This window comes from Pipistrellus kuhlii, unplaced genomic scaffold (genome assembly GCF_014108245.1).
Source record: "Pipistrellus kuhlii isolate mPipKuh1 unplaced genomic scaffold, mPipKuh1.p scaffold_m20_p_3, whole genome shotgun sequence".
NCBI classification, from domain to species: Eukaryota; Metazoa; Chordata; class Mammalia; order Chiroptera; family Vespertilionidae; genus Pipistrellus; species Pipistrellus kuhlii.
Window position 1 is genome coordinate 16836931 of NW_023425529.1, and position 22267 is coordinate 16859197.

The 22267-nt window shown below is 48.3% G+C and overlaps 1 protein-coding gene across 2 annotated transcripts; it reads right to left on the bottom strand.

The window, feature by feature from the left end:
• Nucleotides 1-2331: 2331 nt before the first annotated feature.
• FOXJ2 (forkhead box J2) lies at nucleotides 2332-21552 on the bottom strand. 2 transcript variants are annotated; one of them, XM_036456090.2, is made up of 11 exons: nucleotides 21135-21302; nucleotides 14138-14484; nucleotides 12542-12616; nucleotides 11505-11573; nucleotides 11184-11324; nucleotides 10528-10726; nucleotides 7449-7895; nucleotides 6911-7012; nucleotides 5910-6119; nucleotides 4956-5054; nucleotides 2332-4075 (listed from the first exon to the last, which is right to left on the bottom strand). In XM_036456090.2, the coding sequence occupies exons 2-11, from the start codon at nucleotides 14468-14470 to the stop codon at nucleotides 3987-3989; spliced, it is 1764 nt and encodes a 587-aa protein (XP_036311983.1). In that variant the 5' UTR covers nucleotides 14471-14484; nucleotides 21135-21302; the 3' UTR covers nucleotides 2332-3986. The 2 variants fall into 2 exon arrangements, with proteins under 2 accessions (XP_036311983.1, XP_045443674.1); XM_045587718.1 differs by lacking the exon at nucleotides 5910-6119 and having other exon boundaries at nucleotides 21135-21552.
• Between the last annotated feature and the right edge of the window lie 715 nt (nucleotides 21553-22267).

Below are 22267 nucleotides of genomic sequence, written 5' to 3' on the forward strand. Positions count from 1 at the left end.
GACTAAATAGATTTGTGGATTCTGTTCATTGTGTGTTACTCAGAATATATCAAATCTCTAGATATGCAGCAAATAAATCTTACTGGGAATAGCTATAGTCTTGCTATAATAGCAGTTGGCTAGGCTTCTGGAAATCCCAACATCTCCTAAGATCCTAGGTCCGTGATCGGCAAACTGTGGCTCGCAAGCCACATGCGGCTCTTTGGCCCCTTGAGTGTGGCTCTTCCACAAAATACTACAGCCTAGGAGAGTCTATTTTGAAAAAGTGGTGTTAGAAGAAGTTTAAAAAATTTGGCTCTCAAAAGAAATTTCAATCATCGTACTATTGATATTTGGCTCTGTTGACTAATGAGTTTGCTGACCACTGCCCTAAGTCTCAAACTCCTTTACTCAAGAGTAAAGGATATGAGGAGGAATGAATAGTTGGCATGGCTGGACTCCTAGATTACTATTTACCTTGGAAATGTAACCTGAAATATTTCTAATAATGAAATTCCCTCATTGCTAATGAGAAACTCTGGGGAGTATCTATAATTATGACCCAATTCCTCCCCAAATTGCAGTACATTTAATCTTTAAAATATCCCAGAATTAAAGCAAGGTGACCTGTCCATACACCAAGTTGCAAAGGGTGAATGTCCCTCTCAACAATATTTCACTATTTTTAATAGCATTTGAAAATGAGAACGTTAATGACATACTGTTCATTCTTGACTCTCATCAATCTTCCCTCCCCTCCCCCAGCCAAAAAAAATAATCATCTAATCATATGGTATGATAGTCATCTAACCCTATGGTATGAGGTGGGGAGAGGCAAAAGACCAATTGAAAACAAACACTTCACATACCCTTCCCACCCTGGCATAGAAGATATGAGACCAGCATCAATAAGATAAAACCATAAACATTCTTCTTGGTTTTTATTATGAAAGCATGCAAAAAAACAACAACAACAATTGTGAGACCATACCCCCCCTTCCCAGCCTGCACCAATGCAAAGCATTATGAGTGGTAGGAAGGACTCACCAAACCAGAAACATAGAGGTTAAAGAGAGGAAGGCAGGGATGGGTGGATCTACACCTAGTAATTGTTCCTTCTGTCCCTCTCCTCCTCTTTCTCCCTTATTTCCATCTTGCAGGCAGTGAGCTCCTGCAGTTTTGCACACATCACCCAACACAACAACGACTATACTTCCAGCCCAGCAATGCTGAACCAACAAGAAAAAGTAGTATTCTTCCATTTCGTGGTGGGGAATGGGGAACTAAGGCCCAAAGAGGGTCAGGATTTTCTGCTGCCACTGAGCAAGGCTGAGTTTAGCGAAGGGGGACCTTAAGTCCAAGGAAGCCTGACGGTCAATCTCCAGCCCTAGCCCCGAACTTCAGTTACTCTGGCAGCCCACCACAGTTCTTAATGAGACTACCCTGTTTCCCCGAAAATAAGACAGTGTCTTATATTAATTTTTTTCTCCCAAAGTTGCGCTAGATCTTATTTTCAGGGGCTGTCTTATCTTTCCATGCGCTAGGTCTTATTTTCGAAGGATGTCTTATTTTCGGGGAAACACAGTAGTTTTCTTTGAGACACGGATGATTTGTAAACAAGGGACATTTACATGGATGATTTAGTCTACCCTTGCTGAATCTGAGTAGAAAAGGAGTTTACAAAAGAGGAGTGGTAACACATAAAGGGGACATCTTAGGGAGAACAGACAGGAAGTTGTGTGCAGGAGGCACCTTGATTGGAAGGAATAAGAAAGATGCCCAAAATAGAAACACTGGGCAAAGGCATTGTGCCACCCTCTAAGAGAAATTCTCCTATCCCCAATTTTAAAATATTATGTCATACTTCAACCCCACTAACTGCCCTCCAACACAATGGGGGAATTCAAGCCACTCACACCCCCACTTCTTACAAAGAACTTCAAAGAAATAAAGTGCTCTTTAGTCAACGGCCCTTCCCTGCCTCTTTACTTCAGCCTCACTGGACATCTTCAACCAACTCTCATGTATAACCCCCTTCTAAAGAAAGGAGGGGGATGAGAGGGGGGGAAAGCAGCAGTGGAAAGCTAAATCTTTTGGAAATCATCAGTAAATAAAGAAATATGAACAAAACAAAACAAAACAGAAATCACTGAGAGAGTGGCCCTGTCCAGTCCATACATTATATCCTGTAGCTTTCAGAAACTAAACATTCAGAGAAAAACGGTAGTAAAACTGTTCTTCCCTCCCCATAACTACAATTCAACAATGAATATCAATATACTCTGAGTACTCTGCAGCAATAAATCATGGCCACCCCTTGTTAAAGGAGAGAAGTTATCTGTATACCTTTTCCTGAGGGGGTCTCCCTTGGTTCTCTCATTGAACTCTTCCTTCTAGATTATTTACCCCACGCTGCCAAGCTCCTTCACCCCCTCCAAAGGCCACTGTAAACGTTACAGCCCCAAGGGTCTGGATTCCAACAGAGCATTTGCCTATATAATGAAAGAACTTGAAAGAGTTCTTTCCTGTGTCGATGCCAGCTCCATTTTCCTTCGCCCACCCTCCTACCACCAATTCAGGTTGGTTCAGCTATGATCGGTGGGAAAGGGATTCCCATCCTGTCCTGGGACATGAGGACACGAAGAGTGATAATGGGTTACTTTTCTATCATGAGAATGCCAGAAAATGAGGGGAGAAAATAAGGTGAGTAGGGGAGTTGAACCAATAACCAAAAGGAAGACAACATAGTATTTGCTGAGTGGGAAAGAGGATGGAAGACTAATCTGTAAATGCAGGTAAGAGCCACAGTACATTTCCAGAGAAAATTTTAATGTTTCAAAAGCCAAAACGGTTACACTGAAAACATCTCCAAAAAGCTGAGCCTATGCTGAATAGTTGTCCTCATTCCTACATAGCAACAGAGTTCTGACCCCCTTCGAGAATGGCTTAGGAACAAGCCAATGGATGTTGATTTGATAAGAGTATTATATACCAACTAGAAGCATGATGCACGAAGATTCGTGCTAGAATGGGCTTTCCTTTCCCTGGATGCCGGCACCATCTTTCCACTTTGGCCCAGCCCCTTTCCACTCAGGCCCCGGAGCTGCCTCTTTCCAGCTCCAACCCCGCCTTCCGACACTGCCCAGAGTCCCTGAGCATCCCGCCCGTCACTCGGCCACTTTTGTTGGGTTATTTTGCATATCACTCCTGACTGTCTGGTGGCTTAGCGGAGGTATGGTCAATTTACATGTTTGTCTATTATTAGGTAAGATCGCTGGATGTTTTACATTTCATTGCCCCGCTGCAGTATTCTACACCACCCAACCCAGGCCTCCTATTCCACCAGGGTTCTGCTGTCACCTTTGGGCACCACCACCATCACTCTTACCCTTAGTGGGGAATGAGGACCAACAGAAGTAAGGACTGAAAATATGAAGGGACAGGGAAGAGCTCAGAGGCCAAAATTAGCACCATTGAGTAAAACCTGCAAAGTCCTGGCTGCCAAGCAGTGTCTGAGGTCCTTCTACTTGGTAATGTGGCCTTTCCAGTCCTGGACTGAACTGACAGGAACAGAAAACAATTTAAGGTCGAAAGGTAAGGTCAGCATTGAACGTCTCAGAGTGAAAGGTAAATCCGAGTTGGAAACCTTTCTCTGCAGCTATCACGGCCTCGCCTTCCAGCCAGATGACTTTAAATTAGCAAGGGGTGCACATGGTTGATGGTATAGAGATGGGAGACAGGGGACCGCATATAACCAATACGCATAACAGTAACATAATAAGAATAAAAGAATCAGGGGGGAAACAAGAAGAAGGAGGAAGGAGGCAGGGAAAAGGGGTTATCTTCGGCAGCATCTTGCGGTGATTTCTCTGACAGAGAAAGAACAAAAACAAGAGGATATATATCTATATACAGGCAGTGGGGGAAGGGATGGGCTGGGGCTGCTCTTTCCCCACTGCCAGGCTTCACCGCCCGGCCCTGGGCTGAGAGTCACACTCTGTGATGCACTAAGTGATCAAGTCCCAGTCGAAGTCATCGGGGATCTCCTCGTTGGCACCAGGATGTGGAACCGGCGGCCGGGGGACCATGTGGTGTGCTATCAGGAAGAGAGAAAGACATTAAAAGGGGAATAGACAGGAAGCTATTCTATCCGTTAGATGGCCAGTGCTCAGCCCCCATAAACCACAAGGAATGTCCGGTGAACCTATTGTTCTTATCATCCCTGAGTTATTTTTGTGGCCAGCCACAACTTCAATGAGGCCCCAGGAAATAAACTAGACCAAACCAGCTTCCATGCCAATATAACAGTTTGCAGCCATCACACTTACACTTACAAAGACTAGGTAATAATGACAAACAACATACAGAATGTACTATCAATAGTATTTGAAAAGCAGCACAGAAATGTGTGTATTATATGGTAAGGAATACATGGACAAAGATTCCAATGTCACTCCCACAATTGAAAACGCTTATGGCTTGGCAGGATTTTTTCTAAAATGGATTTCAGGTGAAATAGTTCATTTTGTACTGTTTCTGATAACCTTGGGTGTCCCCTGGCACTCCTACCATCTGAGATCATTTAATCCCAGGCCCCTGATTCCAGAGGTCAGGCAACAGGAAAGTAGCCAGGGACACAAAGCAGCTATGTTTTATGTTTTGCATATCATGTTCATTTATTTGCCTGAGTATATCTCTCAGCTCCGTAAGTTAGACATAAATATTCTACGTTATCCATCTTTTATTTACAGTCATGCTTTTACTGCCTTTCGTTATCGCAAGGACCAGATAATTTCAAAGTAAGTGTCTAGTCTCCCATGACATACGCCTCAGGTGACCCAACTCCGGCCTTTAGAATCATGAAGGCTCGTTCCTGCCAGAAGGTGCAGGGAATGAAGACCCAGATACAGAAGAAAGTGAAACATCTGGTCAGGGAAGAGAGTGCTTGGCGGTCAAACAAGTTTGCTGGCTCTTACCTGGGCGATTGTATCCTGCTGAGTCCTGGGTGGGGATTGGATACATCGGAGACGGGCCAGGGTATAGGTGCGGGGCTTGTGGGTGCCCGTAAGAGTTCACTGCCAAACAGGGGAACAGTTACTTGAGTGGGATCATTCTACTCAATGCAGCAGGGTCCCACAGAGAAGGGGGAAAACAGTCCCCTCCCTCCTTTTCCCTTCCCCTCCCCTACTCTGTTCTACAGCCTCCAAGGGCATGAAGGCTTTCTGCGGGAGCTATCAATCCTCACCACGGAGGGTATAAAGGACCCCAACAGGAGAACTGTGAAAGAACATAGTCATGTATTAGAAGGATGACAAATATAGAAATAGGATCACTGCCGAAACCTGCTTGGCTCAGTGGATAGAGCGTCGGCCTGCAGACTGAAAGGTCCCGAGTTCTATTCCAGTCAAGGGCATATACCTTGGTTGCGGGCACATCCCCAGTAGGGGGTGTGCAAGAGGCAGCTGATCGATGTTTCTCTCTCATCGATGTTTCTAACTCTCAATCCCTCTCTCTTCCTCCTGGAGTGGGGGGGACGGGGTGGGGGGAGGAATCAATAAAAGAAAAAAAGAAATAGGATCACTGAATCTGTCTGTCACTGGTTTGATGATCATACAAGTGCAGAGAACCAAGCCTTCACCTGCTATGATTCAGGTATGGGTTACTGAGCACAGATTTGGAATGGAGACTTTCTCCTCCCTTTTCTTACATAATGTTCATCTTCCATGTCCAGGAATCACACGGCCTGTTTCTTTGGCATTCTTCAGGACTTTACAGATAAATGTTCAGACAATGTGGTGAACAAACTTGTCCTGCTGCTCAGTTTGGATCCCTGCCCATTAGATGATTTCTCTCCATTTCCTTCTGTCCTCCTCCTCCCCCTCCCTTTTCATCAGAGTCTCCACCTCCTTGGCCACTAGCTTTGTTCCTACCTTGGTTTAGGGCTGGCTCTTGTTTGCAGCTGGTGAGGGCACAGGAGTCAGCAATTCGGGCAGGGGCTGGTGGCCGGTGGGATGGCCCCTGAGGGGGCACGTGACCAGTCTGAGTAAGGAAGTGGTTGAGGGAGTCGCACAGATTGGCAATGTGATGCTGGTCCAGGCTCCAGTTTTTCTGCTCTGCCTGTCGCAGACTCTCCATCAGTTCTGCAAGCAGAGAAGCAAGAAAGGCTAACCTTGCAGAGGCCCAGAGCCCCTATCGGATCTACCCCATCTCACTGTTCCAACCACATCACAAATCAATACCACCCAATAAATGCATTATCCATTATAACTGGCATTCCATTAGAGCTCTACGTTTTCAAACTCTCATTCTACTTGTTTGTTATGAAATTCGTGTTATCACTTTGATCTTACTGATGAGTGAAACAAAGTTTCAAAGTAGCTGAAGGAATGAGCCAGGGTCACACTGTCAGCAAATGGTGACAAAAATTCAAACCACTGGTCCAGGTTTTCTGAATTTCTGAGAGCCTTTCCTCTCTCCCAGAGAAAGAATTGGCTAGGATAAACCACTCTCATGTTTTGAGATAAGGCTAAATTTATGGAACTTAATTTGCAAATCATATCAATATCATCTACCTTGTGAAATATGGAGGGAAGCCCTAACAGGTTTGGCTCAGTAGATAGAGCGTCGGCCTGCGGAATGAAGGGTCCCAGGTTTGAGTCTGGTCAAGGGCATGTACCTTGGTTGCAGGCACATCCCCAGTGGGGAGTGTGTAGGAGGCAGCTGAATTGATGTTTCTCTCTCAATGATGTTTCTGACTCTCTATCCCTCTCCCTTCCTCTCTGTAAAAAAAATCAATAAAATATACGTTTTTTTAAAATACGGAGGGAAAACAATGAAATCTTCAAGCCACTTAACCATTCCCTTCTAGTTCTGATTTCTATTGGGTTTGTCTACTCCAACTAGCTCCCTCCTCTCTTCCGTCATCACTAACCTGAGAACTGTGACTGCTCAATGCTGGACCAATTGAGCCGATTCACCATCTTGAAGCTTTCCTTTAAGGAGTCGATATTGGAGCACCAGTCAGGAGGAAAGGCTGTAAAGAGGACAGAGTGGGGCATAAGAGAGAGCCAGGTGTAAGACGGCCGTCAGCTCATTAGCAGCAGACTGACCACATGTACGATTCTTGCATCCATACAGACGATCGATTGCATTACCGAGACAATTTTAGAATCTCCCTCCCTGGAGATTTGGGACAAGCAAAGCTATCTATGCATTAGGTATTGACAGCTCAGCTCATAGGCAGGAGAATATACTGAAAAACAATCCCAGTTTATCTACAATTTCTCTAAATCAGAGCTCCAGTAGCAGCGAGTTAGTTCAGATGAGCTCTCGCGAAGGAGAGGCTGGACTCGGTATTTACCTCCTCACCAATTAATTGGACCTCCATGCCGGAGTCAGAAAAAGGGGTCATTCAAACACCCCCCCCCCCCAGCATCCCCCCAGCATATCCCTGAACCATCCTTACTCACCAAAACCAGTACTATTGATAGGAGCCTGGCCTTGTGCCTGTGGCTGCGGCGGAGGCGGCGGCTGCTGGGCAGGGTGGGTGTGGGGATGGTGCTGATGAGGGTGGAAGACTCCATGCTGCAGTGGGGGTGGATGCATGGCCATCACAGAGGGAGGCCCATAGCCTTCAGCCCCAGCCTGCTTGCCCCCCGGTGGGGTACATCCATCTGGGCTTGGGGTGTGCAGTGGAGGAGCACCCGCTACGGTTGAGGGGCCCTGGGCTGGTGCCTGCTGCTGCTGTGCCTGTGACTGTTGGGGCTGTGGCTGTGGTGGCGGCTGCTGCTGCTGCTGCTGCTGCTGCTGCTGCTGCTGTTGCTGCTGCTGCTGCTGCTGTTGAGGAGGCGGCTGCTGCTGCTGGTACATGTAGTAGTTGTTAGAGGGTGGCATGTCCCCCAGGAGAGAGGAAAAGCCTGCAGGGTGGGAGGAAGCAGGCGAGTCACTTGGGCAATGCATTTTCACTCCACAGGATTTCCACTGGTGGCAGCCTCACATGGAAACCACAGACTCCAAAGACAAGGGTGATCTGGGACAGCAGGGATGGCACTGGCCCCTCATTGGTAAAGCAGAGGGAAGGCCTTGACAGTGTGGTGACCACTGAAATTTTAGGTCAGCATGTACCTTTTTATGCTTTTTAAAAATATATATTTTATTGATTTTTTTTTACAAAGTGGGATAGAAAATTAGAAACATCCGTCAGCTGCCTCATGCATACCCCCTTGACTGGAATTGAACTTGGGACCCTTCATTCCACAGACTGACGCTTTATCCACTGAGCCAAACAGGTTAGGGCCCTTTCTATGCTTTTGTACAAGGATTTGAGTGTAGGCTTTAATCATAGTTTCGAAAGACATCAGACATCAGGTCAAGTTTTAAAAGTAAATCATAAGCCCTAACCGGTTTGGCTCAGTGGATAAAGCATCGGCCTGCAGACTGAAAGATCCCAGGTTCAATTCCAGTCAAGGGCATGTACCTTGGTTGCGAGCACATTCCCAGTAGGGGGTGTGCAGGAGGCAGCTGATCGATATTTCCTCTCTCATCGATGTTTCTAACTCTCTATTCCTCTTCCTTCCTCTCTGTAAAAAATCAATAAAATATTTTTTTAAAAATTATATATATATATATATATAAAGTAAATCAGCCGAAACCGGTTTGGCTCAGTGGTAGAGCATCGGTCTGAAGACTGAAAGGTCCCAAGTTCGATTCCGCATGTACATTGGTTGCGGGCACATTCCCGATAGGGGTGTGCAAGAGGCAACTGGTCGATATTTCTCTCTCATCGACGTTTCTAGCTCTCTATCTCTCTCCTTTCCTCTCTGTAAAATATCAATAAAATATATAAAAATAAATAAATAAATAAATATGCAGATGATGTTTAATATATATATATAAATATATATATATAAAAAGTAAATCATAAATAAAATAAAGCCACAGGAGTCTATTCTCTCCTCTTCCTTATTGTCTCTACACCCTTCTACTGTATTCACTACCAACAAATGGAGCTTCAGTGAGGAATTGATGAATTTCTCAAACAAATTAGGCAGAAGAGAATTAGAGACTGAGGCTAGTGGCTTTAGGCCAACATTAAAATTCAGCGAACACTTTGCTGTCCTCACCAATATAACTTTTTACTTTGTTTCTGAAAGCTCCTCCATGTTCTTCCCTTCCAATCAACCAATCACCTGAGTTGGATTAATTTCTCATGCAAATGCTACAATTTTAGAACACAACTCTAGATTCAAATCCCCAGGCTGTGTGGCTCAGTAGTTGAGCGTCGACCTATGAAGCAGATCATGGATTCAATTCCAGATCAGGGCATAAGCCCAGGGAGAATCAGTGATTCTCTCTCATATTTGATGTTTCTGTCTCTCCCTCTCCCTTCCTCTCTGAAATCAATAAAAATATTTTCTAAAAGAAATTCATGACAATTAATATAAAATTTCCAAACAGTAAGTCCTAACTACTTTTAATCATTCCATTCATCTCCTGATGTCTGTACAAGGCCAGAGTATAGAACAAGAAGATCTAATGATTCACCTAATGTCTTTTATTTTTTACATTTTGTTTTATTTATTTTTCCATCACCATTTATCCCCATATACCCTCTTCCATTTCTACCCATCCCCTCATCGAGAAGTCTTGATTTTACCACTACCTCTAATTTATTTAAAAACAAAACAGAACAACAAAAGAGGAATTCCAGAGGGCTGAACCAGATTGAGTCTCCCAATAAGGACTTTAAATCATTCTCAAATCAGGAAGTTGAGTATGAACAAGATATAAACTTTACATTAAATTGTGGTGGGTTAATATATATAAATAACAAAAAAATGTCTTTTTTGTTAAGGATGCATGTTGAAATGATATTTACAGGTAGATGACATGTCTGAAAATTGCATCAAAATACTCCAATTAAAAAGAAGGGGATCGTGGAGGTAGAAGAGGGCATCAAGGGGGATAAAAGGTGATGGGAAGAAGAAAAAAAGCTGAGCGGTGAATGAAACAAGCTTAACAAAATATTGGTAACTGTTTAAGTTGGGAGATGGAAACATGAGGGTTTATAATACTATTTTCTCTATTTTTACATCTGTTTGAAATTTTTACTAATAAAAAATTAACAAATATAAATATGCTAAAAAATAAGATTAAATTGTTCTCACAAAGAAAAGTAGGGGGAAGGGTTTTGGGGTTGGGGGAGTAGGGAGAGGAGTACTGACTATTAAGGAAAGAGAACTGCTGCCCCCTAGTGGTCATTCTCTAAATGACTTGTTACAGCAATAAAATCCCCCTTCCCTCTAGAAAGGGGATGCTTCCAGCTCACTTCCTGAAGCTAATAACCCAGACCGTGTGCTGAAACAGCTGTCCTTCAGAACTAAGACAGAAGAGCTCAACTCCAAACAGTACTGATTCATGACATGCATCCCCTGACCAGTGATCAACCTCTCCTTGTGTTAAAAATAAGAAAGAAGGGAGAAAAGAGAATGTCACCATCTATTCAAAAACACAAGGATGCCCATGCTCCCGTCCCACCTTCAGACTCACCATGCTGAGAAGAGGAGGAGGACTTCTCCAGCATGGATTTGTAGAGGTTGCGGAAGGACCAGCTCAGATCCTGAAAATTGATCTCTGAGTAGGAGAATTTGAAGTCCTGGTTGGTGTTATACAAGGGAGGGGGGCCCTCAGCACTTTCTCGGCCTGGAGCCCCTGCAGCCACAGCTCCACCATCCACAGATCCTGTGCCCTACAAACAGAAGAAAGACTTGATCCGCATCCCCAAGGAGGGACCAGTACCACCCCTTTAGTGCTCCCCAAGCTCTCCTGCCTGTCTTCGTCCTCTACCAACTTTGCAACGAATGAGCATATGTTCATATTTTGATGTAGCCTCTTGTGCTTTCCCTGTGCTACTTCCATGCACTTATTTCTCTTATAAACTTTTTTTTGCCCCCTTCTTCTCATCCCTTTTTTTCCTAATCTTTCTCAGGTTTCTGTTCTCATTCTCTCTCTCTCAGCTTCCCTCTTTTGCTCCCCCCTTCATGACCAATTTATCTGCCTACTGTATCACAGGTACTCAATACTTTTGAACTGAAAGATAGATGACTCTATGTAACCACCCAATCACCTATCCACCCATTCACCCAGCCACCAACTCATCCATCCATCCATCTCCCTCTATTCCCCCTGCCACCTCTCCTTCCTACCTGGCTGTAGCTGGTGATAGATGTGGGGCTCTGCAGCGACATCTGAGGATTCCCTTCTGGAGGCAGTGAGGCTTCTCCGCCCCCTGGAACGCCTCCCCGAGGGCTCTTGCTTGCCTCCTGTTCTGGTGAGTCCTGGGATAGCTGAGGGGTGTGAAATAGAAATCCATAAGCAGAAGCTAACCTTCCTCCCAAGACCCATGGCTTCACCTCTGCTGGTATTTGGCCTTTGCCCCAATATATAAAAAGCCTGAGAACTCGGGAAAGAGTGTGGAAGGAGCAACTGGCTCAGAAAAGACATCTCTCCACAAGGTGGGGACTTACATCATCGTCTGGTGGGTGTCTCCTTTTTCGGGAGATGTCGGGACAAGTGTCGATGGTCCAGTAAGAGCCCTAGAAGGAGAACCAGCACCAACAAAACCATTTTCAATGAAAAGTCTCACCTTTGGGAAAGCAGATATTTGGGAGGATTTTTCTCATAAAGTAACAGTTCTATGTATTAAGTAAAGTGGAGCAAAAAAATATATATATATATATGACTGAAAATTCACACAGAAGCTTGAGGATACTAGTTAATTTTGAGGAGTAAGTTTGTCCTAATAGGGGGTATCAGAGATATCCCATATGGTGTAAACTCAGACCTCTTGTTCTGGAGGGATAGAACAATATCTAGTTCAAATAGCTACTCTTCCATGTGATCTGAGGCAAGACTCTCCTGGGCTTTAGCATCCAAATCTGTCAAACAAAGAGAATGACCTACCTCTTCTTTTAAAAGATAAAAAGTTCTTAAAAGGTTATTAAGACCACCTTTTACATCTAGAATGAGTGCTACACACACACACACACACACACACACACACACACACAAACCCACAGGGCAGCAAAGTCAACTTTAACATAACTATTTCTATTTTTTATAAGATTTCACACCTCGCGGGTGTTGCTCAGTGGTTGAGCATCGACCTATGAACTAGGAGGTCATGATTCGATTCCTGATCAGGGCACATGCCCAGGTTGTGGGCTTAATCCCCAGCGAAGTGGGTGCAGGAGGCAGGCGATCAATGATTCCCTCTCATCACTGATGTTTCCATTTCTCTCTCTCTCTCCTTCTCCCTTCCTCTCTAAAATCACTACGAATATTAAAAGAAAAAAAAAGATTTTACAATCTTCCTTAGTCACTCATTTTAGTGGGGCCCTACAAGCTTGATTGCCAAGCTCTTCCATTGAGAAAAAAATAAAGCTGCTTCTCTAACATGATTTCCTCTTCTGGCTAAATAAAACAACCACAAGAGTTTGGGCTGTCAGCTACTTCTCTCTCCTTCCTGTTCCTCCTTCAGTGCTTACAGCGAGCAGAATCTCACCTTCCCAGGGTCATCCCGGGGCCTGGGCACCTTCCGGAAGCACTTGTTGAGAGAAAGGTTGTGCCGAATTGAGTTCTGGGAAAACACAGAAACCAGTTAGATTTGAGCATTGTGCAAAGCAGAGCATTTTCCAATCAATAGGACACACAGGGACACCAAAGGACATAACACAAAACAAAGTTCAAGTGTCAGAGTAAACGCAGCACCGCTCAGCCTTACTGATGAAGGAGCACACCTAACAGATGGCAAGAACAATGAACTAAGAAAAAATGCAGAAATTATATGGATGAGCAGTGTTGGCTATAAATGTGGCTACCAAGTGCTTCGGGAAAGCTGTTTATGTAGTTTTTCAATCTTCCCACCCAATTGATGATAAGTATATATGAATGCCTCAAAATCACATCTGCCCAATTTCCATACCATTCTAAATATAGATTAAGAAGAAAAAAAAAAGTTTTAGCCTTTGCCAGTTTGGCTCAGTAGATAAAAGTGTTGGCCTGCGGATTAAAGAGTCCTGGGATCAATTCTGGGCAATAACACGTACCTCGGTTGTAAGCTAGAAATAACTCTGGCCCTGGTTGGAGCATAAGCAATGTGTCTCTCTCATATCAATGTCTGTCTGTCTCTCTCTCTCTCTCTCTCTCTCTCTCTCTCTCTCTCTGTCTCCCTCATACCCTTCACTGTCTCTAAAAATTAATGGAAAATATCCTCAGGTGAAGACTGACAACAAAAACTGTTTACAAACAATTTTAAAACTGTTTCTATTCATGATAATAAATACAAGTTATGGGTAAAACAAAGGCACAGTTCACCTTTGTTTTCTCAACAGCCCATAGATGGGACACATCTGAAGGAAAGAAATATTGCCGTTTTTGTAAATGTGTCGGAGATTTGGTAGCTAGCAGGGGCATATGCATAAAGGAAAAGAAAAACTGAATGCTTTCAACAGTCTTCAGCTCATCATCTGGTTTGTATATCAACTGGTGATTCATTCAGGGCGAGAACTCCATTAAAACCCCATTCTGCACTACAGTGGCCAAATGAACTGGTACTCCAAAGGACGGACACCATCCATCTTCCTTCCTAGCTCGGAAGAGGAGTCCCCTTCTTTTTTTAATCTCCAGCCAAGTGACTTATCCTCTCATTACTTGCTTGGTCGATGAGCTGTTGGTAAAGGACCTAATTATGTATTTTTTCCTGGTGGACAGTTTTTAAAAAGATGATGACTATGTGCAATGAAGCTTTGGAAATGTGATGGGATTCCAAGACCACGTAGGAAGAAGCAGTGCTATCCCTTGCACAGTGACTTGAACACAGTGGAGTGGCAATAAATACCTGTGAAATGAGTGGATATTCTTTTTGAGGAATGAGAAGATAAGAGGGAATAATGCGTAACAACAACATCCTACTAGCCCCGCAACTATACTTAGAGGCTCCCTATCACTGGCGTTTCCCTGATGTAGCTGATGGAAGTATATACCACATGCCTGAGGCAGGTCAGTCAATTGGGCCAGATTAAAGAAACAAAAGTAGGGAGGGGGGAAAAAAAAGTTGTCAAAGGCTGAAAATAACCGCTGGTGACAGAAGCCATCCCACCTTCCAGCCGATGCCAGCATTCTTGTAATAGGGGAAGTTGTCGCAGATCCAGCGGTAGATCTCGCTGAGGGTCATCTTCTTGGCCGGGGAGGAGTTGATGGCGTAGGTGATGAGGGTGGCGTAGCTGTAGCGTGGCTTGCCGTCCTGGTGGACTGCCGCCTCATCCTTGCTCAGCGTGGCGTTAGGGTCTGTGGGCGAGCCTGGCGGACACTTGCGGCTGCCCCCCGGCGTGCCGGCCTGGGAAGCACTCCCCAGCTTCTCGATGGTAGCCCGGAGGGTCAGCTGGGGGAGCCAGTCTATGGAGGTGAGGCTGCTCTCCAGATCAGAAGCCATGGCTCTTCTGGGTTCTGGAGAGAAATGGACAAAGGAAACAGAAAAATGAGTGTTACCTCTGGTGACAGGTGACAGGTAATACCCGAATCCCAGTGCTTTAAAGGAGATAGTTTCTGCCGAGACCAGTTTGGCTCAATGGATAGAGAGCGTCGGCTTGGGGACTGAAGGGTCCCGGGTTCGATTCCGGTCAAGGGCATGTACCTTGGTTGCGGGCATATCCCCAGTAGGGGGTGTGCAAGAGGCAGCTGATCAATGACTCTCTCTCATTGATGTTTCTAACTCTCTATCTCTCTCCCTTCCTCTCTGTACAAAATCAATAAAATATATATATATTTTTAAAAAAATAAAAAATAAATTAAAAAAAATAAAGGAAATAGTTTCTTTCTTCTACATCCCCTCAGTCAACTTCTCTGAGAGACAGCCCTCCACGTGGTCCTAGAACCACGTGCATCTATCACCAATCATCTACCAGATGACAGACTGGCTGGTACTTACATCTACATCTGAATGTGAAACATAACCTAGAGGTCTCCCCCTTCATGTATGACTAAAAGTGAGATCAAACCACCCAACTAAGCTATTCCCTCTGTTCTCCTTACTGAAAGCCCTACAACATAATATCTTTAAAGTATGTACGAAATAAATTTTTAATATATTTTTTATTGATTTCTTTACAGAGAGGAAGAGAGAGGAATAAAGAGTTGGAAACATCGATGAGAGAGAATCATTGATCAGCTGCCTCCTGCACACCCCCTACTGGGGATGTGCCTGCAACCAAGGTATATGCCCTTGATCGGAATCAAACCCAGGACCCTTCAGTCCGCAGGCCAACACTCTAGCCACTGAGCCAAACCGGTTTCGGCTGTACAAAATAATTTTTTTTTAAATACACTTAGATAGCAGGAAACATCTGCCAAAGTCTATTCCTCAATTATGTGACACTTGCTGTAATTTACATACAACATATACCGACAGCACAAGTGAGCATGTGAAGAAAAACACTCTAAACAGAAATATACACCGATGAAGCATACACCAAATGCTAGAAAGAGTGAGCATCGGCCCCTTTTAGCCCACATACATGTGCATGAGGCATATCAAATATATACCAAGCATACATTACATACGACTACCACCAGCAAAGGACAGATGTAAGACAGAAACGTAAACAGAGATCACGATTAGCTATACTGCATACCTTACCAACACAGCACGAAGTCACACACACAGAGAGGTAACAGCTCCTGAGCTCTGCTGCCCTCGCACCTTGAAAGCTACCCCTTCTGCAAGCTCGGCCCACAGACACCTCCACCAGGAGGAAGTCATCAGCAGGGACCTCCCACCTCTCTCGGCCTGCTGGGCTTCACTAAGCCAGGGAGACACCCAGCTGGGTGCACACCGCTAACAATCAGATAGCCTGGCTAAAAATAGCCACTCTGGGGCTAAGAACTGGCTCCCCTTCTCCCGCCCTCCTCCTCCTCCTCTCTCCTTCCTTCCCAGCCAGGCACGCACGCTCGCTCGCTGCACCTTCATGCAAACTTCTTGGTGCTGCCAAACCGCCCACGCCTGCTGTGTGCACGCCCAGCTGCCACCCACACTGCCTGGGCGCTCTTACTGGCAGGGAGGTGTAGCTAGAGTGACACCTCGGTGGGGGAAGGAGGAGAACGGTGGGGGACATCTGTGTCGCAGGGTCTAGCAAGGCCGGCAGGAACCGCGTGGTAGCCATTTGGCAACTCCCCTAGAGCTGGTGCCAGCAACCCCCTAAGCCCTTGCTGCCTGACAGGTTTGTGCCTGCACAGCCTCCAGATTCCAACTAGTATTTCTTCCTCCCTGTCCCTGCAGACAGCCCCGCCAGGGCAATTCTCTAGCACGCCTCGGATTTCAGAATCCTGGACAGAAACGCATTATGTGTGTGACCTCTTAAATCCACGCACAGATACTGTACACACGCACATACGTACAACTACACACAAGTCCACACACTTAGCCATCCAGAGCTCAGTCCTAGCTATAGCTGCCTCCCCCTCTCCCATTTCCAATCCCTCTTCCAGGCTATCCGTCGCTCTTGACTCTCCCCCCAGCCCCCTTGACACTCACCCCTTTCTCCTAAACGTCAGCATTCGTGGTCATCTCTCTCCCCCGCAAGGTCCCCACCTACACCGTCCCTCCCGTCTTTGCACAAACACACGGGCACCCAGCCCTGAGCTCGTCACCAGCAGCACGCCCACTCTACAAGGACGAAGGAAACACCTTAGTGCCTCAGGGGCCCAGGCAGCCAGAGATCCAATTGCAACCCAAGCATTGCTGACAAGAGAAGGGGATTTGGGGGATTTGGGGGGGGGGGGGGAGATCACATTTATAAATAGTTTTATAGAGGGGTTTTCCTTTTATTCCTATCTTCTCTCCCACCACCCACAGAAACTTGGACACTGATAGGGATATTGAATCATCCCAGGAAGTCTCAGACCTCCTGGCACTATCCTAAATCAGAGCACCACAGCCCCTGTGGTAAAGCAGGGCTGTTTGGGCAGTAACCGGGTCCCATGGCCGGCTTATCCCAGCTGGACAATACTAGACAATGAGCAGGTACTCGGTGACCACAGGGAAGGTCTGTGAAGAAAGTCTACCCTACTCCCTAGGACCTCCTGCTAAAGATCCCGAGGAAATCTTAAGCCTTTAGTGGATATTTCATTTGAAACTCACCCCCCACATTGGACAGGAGCATGAGGGTAGATGGTCAGAGGGCTTACAGAACCCATTGGGCACATGCCAATCAGGGTGACTTCCGGGAAGGGAAGCACTCTCAGCCTGTCGCTGGTTGTTCTGCGCCCTTCCCTATCCTTACCCCGGCACCAGGTTTAGGACACGGGGGTAAACTTTAACCTTTCTCCAGCACCCTCCCGGTCAGCCCTCCAGATATGCCCCAGCACTCAAAATATATTCCAGTCTCATCAGCTGCAAGAAGCTTGCAGCAAAAGGTCCTCCTGATCTTTCAGCACCGTTCGCCTTCCACCCATCCCACTTCCTCACTCCCGTCACTTCCCCATTCTTGAAGGGCAACCCAGTGTGAAAAAGCTCAGACGCGGGAGGTTCCTGTGTCCCATTCCCAACCTTGACACTGACTCAGTAAACATCCCTAACCACCCCTTGCTCCCTCAAGTCTCCATGCCTCAGTTTCCCCTGCTAATAAGAGGGACGAGGTCCTAAACACTGCCAAGGCTTCATCCCCTGGAGGGAAGTGAATGAAGCTTAATGAGCTCGTGGCTGCCACACATTCCACGCTCCCCAAAATAATGGCATGAGGCTGGCGTGCAGGGCTATTATTAGAAAGGCAAACAAGAGGTACTTCCATTTCTCAGTCCAACCAACCTAGTTCCCCAGACCTCTCTCTCCAGGTGGGCCTGGTGCCACGGGGCTCGGGCAGAACCTGAGTCAGGCCACATTCTTCTCTGCGCGCTGGAAGACTGAAAGGAAATACCCACAGAAACTGGGAAAGGCAGCCAAAGGGCAGGCTCCATCACATCCACAGGGCGTCTGAGGAAGACTCCAGTGCGGGGAGAGAGGCAGAGGAAAACAGAAAGACGCTCTGTTGGAGTGGAAGGCTGATTCTGGATGAGACATGTCAGACCCAAAATTACAGGCACGGTTTTCTTCCCATTTTATCTGCAAGGCCAGTAATTATTCTCCGTATGGTGCCAAGGCCAGGCATTAAGGAGCGATCGTTTCCTGCTTTGCACATAATAGAGCAATGGCCAAGTTAACCACATTACCAATTACCAGTGGGCTGCCTGGACTTCAGTCCTGACTCCACTACCTACTGGCCTTGCAACCTCAGGCAAGTTACTTAACCCCTGTGTGTTGTAGTTTCTGCATCTGTAAATTAAAGATGATAACTATACCTACATAAGGTTGTCATGAAGATTACCTTAATACTTTTTTTTTTAATTAACTTTATTGTTGAAAGTGTTACAGATGTCCCCCTTCTCCCCCCCCCACCCCCTTGACTCCCTGCACCCCGCTCCTGTCCCCGCCCCGTACCTTAATACCTTAAAGCACTTAGTAAGTGTAACTATTATTTTTTTTTTTTTCTGAATGGGGGAAAAAGAACATTAGACATTAAAAATTAGAAAACTGACAGATCATAGAGGTAAGACTGGGAGCAGAAAGCCGGCGATGGTTTATACTGCAAAGCCTGCACACTGAGTTTGCAATCATTCGCAAGATATCAGAATCTCAAGCTTTTTTTTGGGGGGGGGGGGGGGGCGGGGGAGATAGTATCCCTGATCCATGTCAGGACCCAGCAAACTCCGGGGATGAAGGAATGGGAGAATGTCATCTCTTATTTTTCAGTGGGGGGAAGGGGGTGGGGTGGGAAGAGGGGGGTGGCCTAGGTCTGGCCATAAGACATGACCCGGAAAACAGCACTCTCTAAATCACAGTCCGTTCAGCCCAGAGCCCTGTGCTTCTGACTGACTCCACAGAGGCAGGGACTGGAACACTCTGGGCAAGCAGGGCCTGGGCGGCCGTGTGGTGGCGGTACACCTGGAGGTGTTACCGCTCAACAAGTTGCATTCCAGCATCTGGTAAAGTACTTTGGAAGAAATAAACTGCTGTTACACCAGAGCCGTTTTTCAAAAGTCAGGGAAGGAGTTCTCGGACTAAGAGCCGAAAGATCCTCATGCTCTTGAGCCTGGAGACACCAGGAATGAAGCTCTCTTGTTAGTCCTACAGAGGCGACCCCAGCCTGAGGCTGGGCTGCCCTGCTGCTCGGGCTGCAGCCGCGCTTGAGGGCTCCCGCGGGCCAGGGGAGGCCCAGCCTTTCCTTCCCGCCAGGCATCCTCACCAGAACCCTCCCCGGGTCACACTGCACAGGGGGACCTGCTTTCAGAGCCTTCTGGAAACATACAATTCTGGGTCTGAAACGCACACCTGTACCTGTCTCCAGAAGCACACCCACTTGAAGCACAGACAGAGGTCAGATCGAGCCACACTCACCGGGAACGAAGAAACATATGCGCCACATTGCTCTAAAGCACATGTGTCAAACACAAGGCCCGCGGGCCAAATCCGTCCCGCCAGGCCTTGCAATGTGGCCCACACCGCGCTGTCATCACTGCACTCCGCTGCGTTTCCATCACAATGACAGTTTATGACTGTTCAGTAAACCATTCGGCCCGCGATTTAGGCTGGATTTTAGATTTTGGCCCCTTCTCTGATTGAGTTCGACACCCCTACTAAAGCACAGCCATACAACCCTGGATTGTGGTTCTGTCTCCTCTACTCCTATAGAGCACGACTGACAGGCAGACCCCGGGCCCAAGTGGATGCTCGTAGGGACTCAGACAGCCCATCCGTGGGCCAAAGAGAGAAAGAAGAAACACAAAATCCCAAAGTGGTAAAGCCTCCCACCTGGACGTGCCATGGGCTGCAATACCCCTGACAGAAGACATGCCCTAGTGACAAGGCAGGAAGGCAGGTGTCCCACTCTCGTTCGTGATCCCAGGCCGAAGGGCAGAGCTCCCCTAAACACCAGCCTGGGCTCAGCTAGAAGAATTTCCTGGCGCCTTTTCCCCGCGTTTTTCTAAAGACTCTGGACTTGGATGAGTCCTTACTCCAACCTTACAAAGAAACACTGAAATACAAGGTTCCAGAGCACATGTGTCAAACACAAGGCCCGCGGGCCAAATCCGTCCCGCCAGGCCTTGCAATGTGGCCCGCACCGCGCTGTCATCACTGCACTCCGCTGCGTTTCCATCACAATGACAGTTTATGACTGTTCAGTAAACCATTCGGCCCGCGATTTAGGCTGGATTTTAGATTTTGGCCCCTTCTCTGATTGAGTTCGACACCCCTATTCCAGAGACTCGGAACCGAACAAGAAACGGGAAGGGGAGGAGATGAGAGACTCAGGTGCTTTTAGGGAAGGGAACTCCTGAGAAGTCACATCTCCCCGGTGGGCCAGCTTCTTGAGAGGAGAAGCTGGAAGGAGGCTGAACAGGTCCCTTCTTCCCATGCAGGACCTGATTTTTCCGGAGGGACCGTCAGCCAAGGACAGGAGTTGGACAGATGGCGGGAATATCGGGACAGGAGGCCTCTAGGTGGCTGAGGCACAGTGAGTGGGGACCGCGTGCTTTTTCTTTCAAGGGAGCGGTCATCACAGGGACGGGACATAAAGACAAATTAGGGCTACAGATAAGAAAAGGTCATACCCGCGGCAGCCCCAAACAAGGGCAGGCCATGCGATGCCACCATGACTTGAGTGAGGGCCCTCTGCAGGTGAGAGGGCCCGCTGTCCAGGGGAGACGGCCCAGGGGTGCAGGGTGACATGGGAGTCTAGTTGGGATGTGTCCATCACTGTTACACAGTTTGGATGGATGACACCGAAAATGCAGGTGTTTTCCCATAGCCCTTTGCTGTCAGCCTGGAAACATACACTTCCCAGGTGAATCCCATCCCTAAACACTAAGAAGCCCACTTCTCAGAGCCCCAGCACAGAGCAAGGTGTGGGTTCTCGAATCCAGGCGTCCCTTCAGAACACACGTCTCTTGAGTTATCCTTCTAACCTTTCCCAGGGATCAAACCCAAGAGCCACCATCTCATCAGACCCCTGCACCCACCACTGCCTAAAGCTGACGTCGGAGAGAAGATGAAAGAATGCACTAACCTGTCTCCGAGGTTCCCCCAGCCAGGGGAGGGAACCACCTGGTACTGGAGTGTGGGGTCGGAGGGACTCCCCTCTTCAAAGGCGGCTGAGGCGTCTCATCCTCTGTGGCTCTTCCGGTTCTTGGCTGAGCCTCCCGAGCTGGGGAGGGGATCTGGGTCCCCTGAGGATGAGGAGCCGAGGGAGGAGGAGGGGAAGGGGGTCCCACCTGGGGAAGGTGGCACACCCCCCACACCCTGCCTGTGACGCCGGGGAGGAGGGGAGGAGCCTCTCCCAACCAGGAGCTGTCTCCTCCCCCTTGGGGGAGTCCCCCTCCCCCCCAAGCTGGCTCTTTCGGGAGTGGAGGGCTCCTCCCGTCCGCCGGAGACCGGAGCGGAGGGGCTCGGCCCCGTTCCACCGTCTAGGCACCAGGAAGGCGAGGGGGCAGCTCTGCCCTCTCCTCCCCCCGGGGTGTCCTCTGCTCCTGTGAGTACCGGGGAGGATGGAGGGGTGCCTGCGCCGTCAGCGCACCCCCTTTCGCTCCAAAGTCCCGAAGTGCGGAGAGTGTGCGTGCGGATGGGGCGGCCCCACTCCGCTTCCTCCGCAGGGATCGCCCCCTTCTCCTTCGGAGGTGCGTCCCCGGCCGGCCGGAACGGGGATCTTGCTCGCCTCCAAGAAGTGGGGGGACGCGTCCCCGACCGGGGTGTCCTCTCCTTTCCCCCGCGCGCGCGCGGACGGCAAGGGTCTCCTCCTCCACCGGGCGAGGCGCCCGGTCCCCGCTCCGGGGTGCCCCGGAGGGTGGGGTTCTCGTGCTCCCCGCTCGCCCCGGGCGGCCTGGGCGGGCAGCGGGGTCCGGGAGGCCGCGGCTCCGCACCCCGGGCACCGGCTACGGCGGCGCCAGCGCCTCCCCGGCCCCGTCCCGGCCGGTGCGCTCCCTCGGCGCGTGGGGCTCCCCGCGCTGCCACCGCTCCCCGCGCGGCCGGGCCGGGCTCCCCGGAGCCAGAAGGCGGGCGGACGGACGGTGCCGGGGCTCGGCTCGGGCTCGGGCTCGGCTCGGCTCCGCTGCAGGCCCCGGCTCCTCCCCGGCCTCCGCGCCGCGCTGCGGCCCCTCCCCCGCCCCCGCCCGCCGGGCCGCCGCCGCCGCCGCCTCCCGCGCG

Excerpts from the sequence above, each read along its gene's own strand:
- FOXJ2 (XM_036456090.2), bottom strand. The coding sequence starts at position 14,470 with ATGGCTTCTGATCTGGAGAGCAGCCTCACCTCCATAGACTGGCTCCCC. Across the intron at positions 10,727-11,183 it reads CTATCACCAGCTACAGCCAG|GGCACAGGATCTGTGGATGG; the intron begins GTAGGAAGGAGA and ends TTCTGTTTGTAG. Across the intron at positions 4,076-4,955 it reads AGCAGGATACAATCGCCCAG|CACACCACATGGTCCCCCGG; the intron begins GTAAGAGCCAGC and ends TCTTCCTGATAG.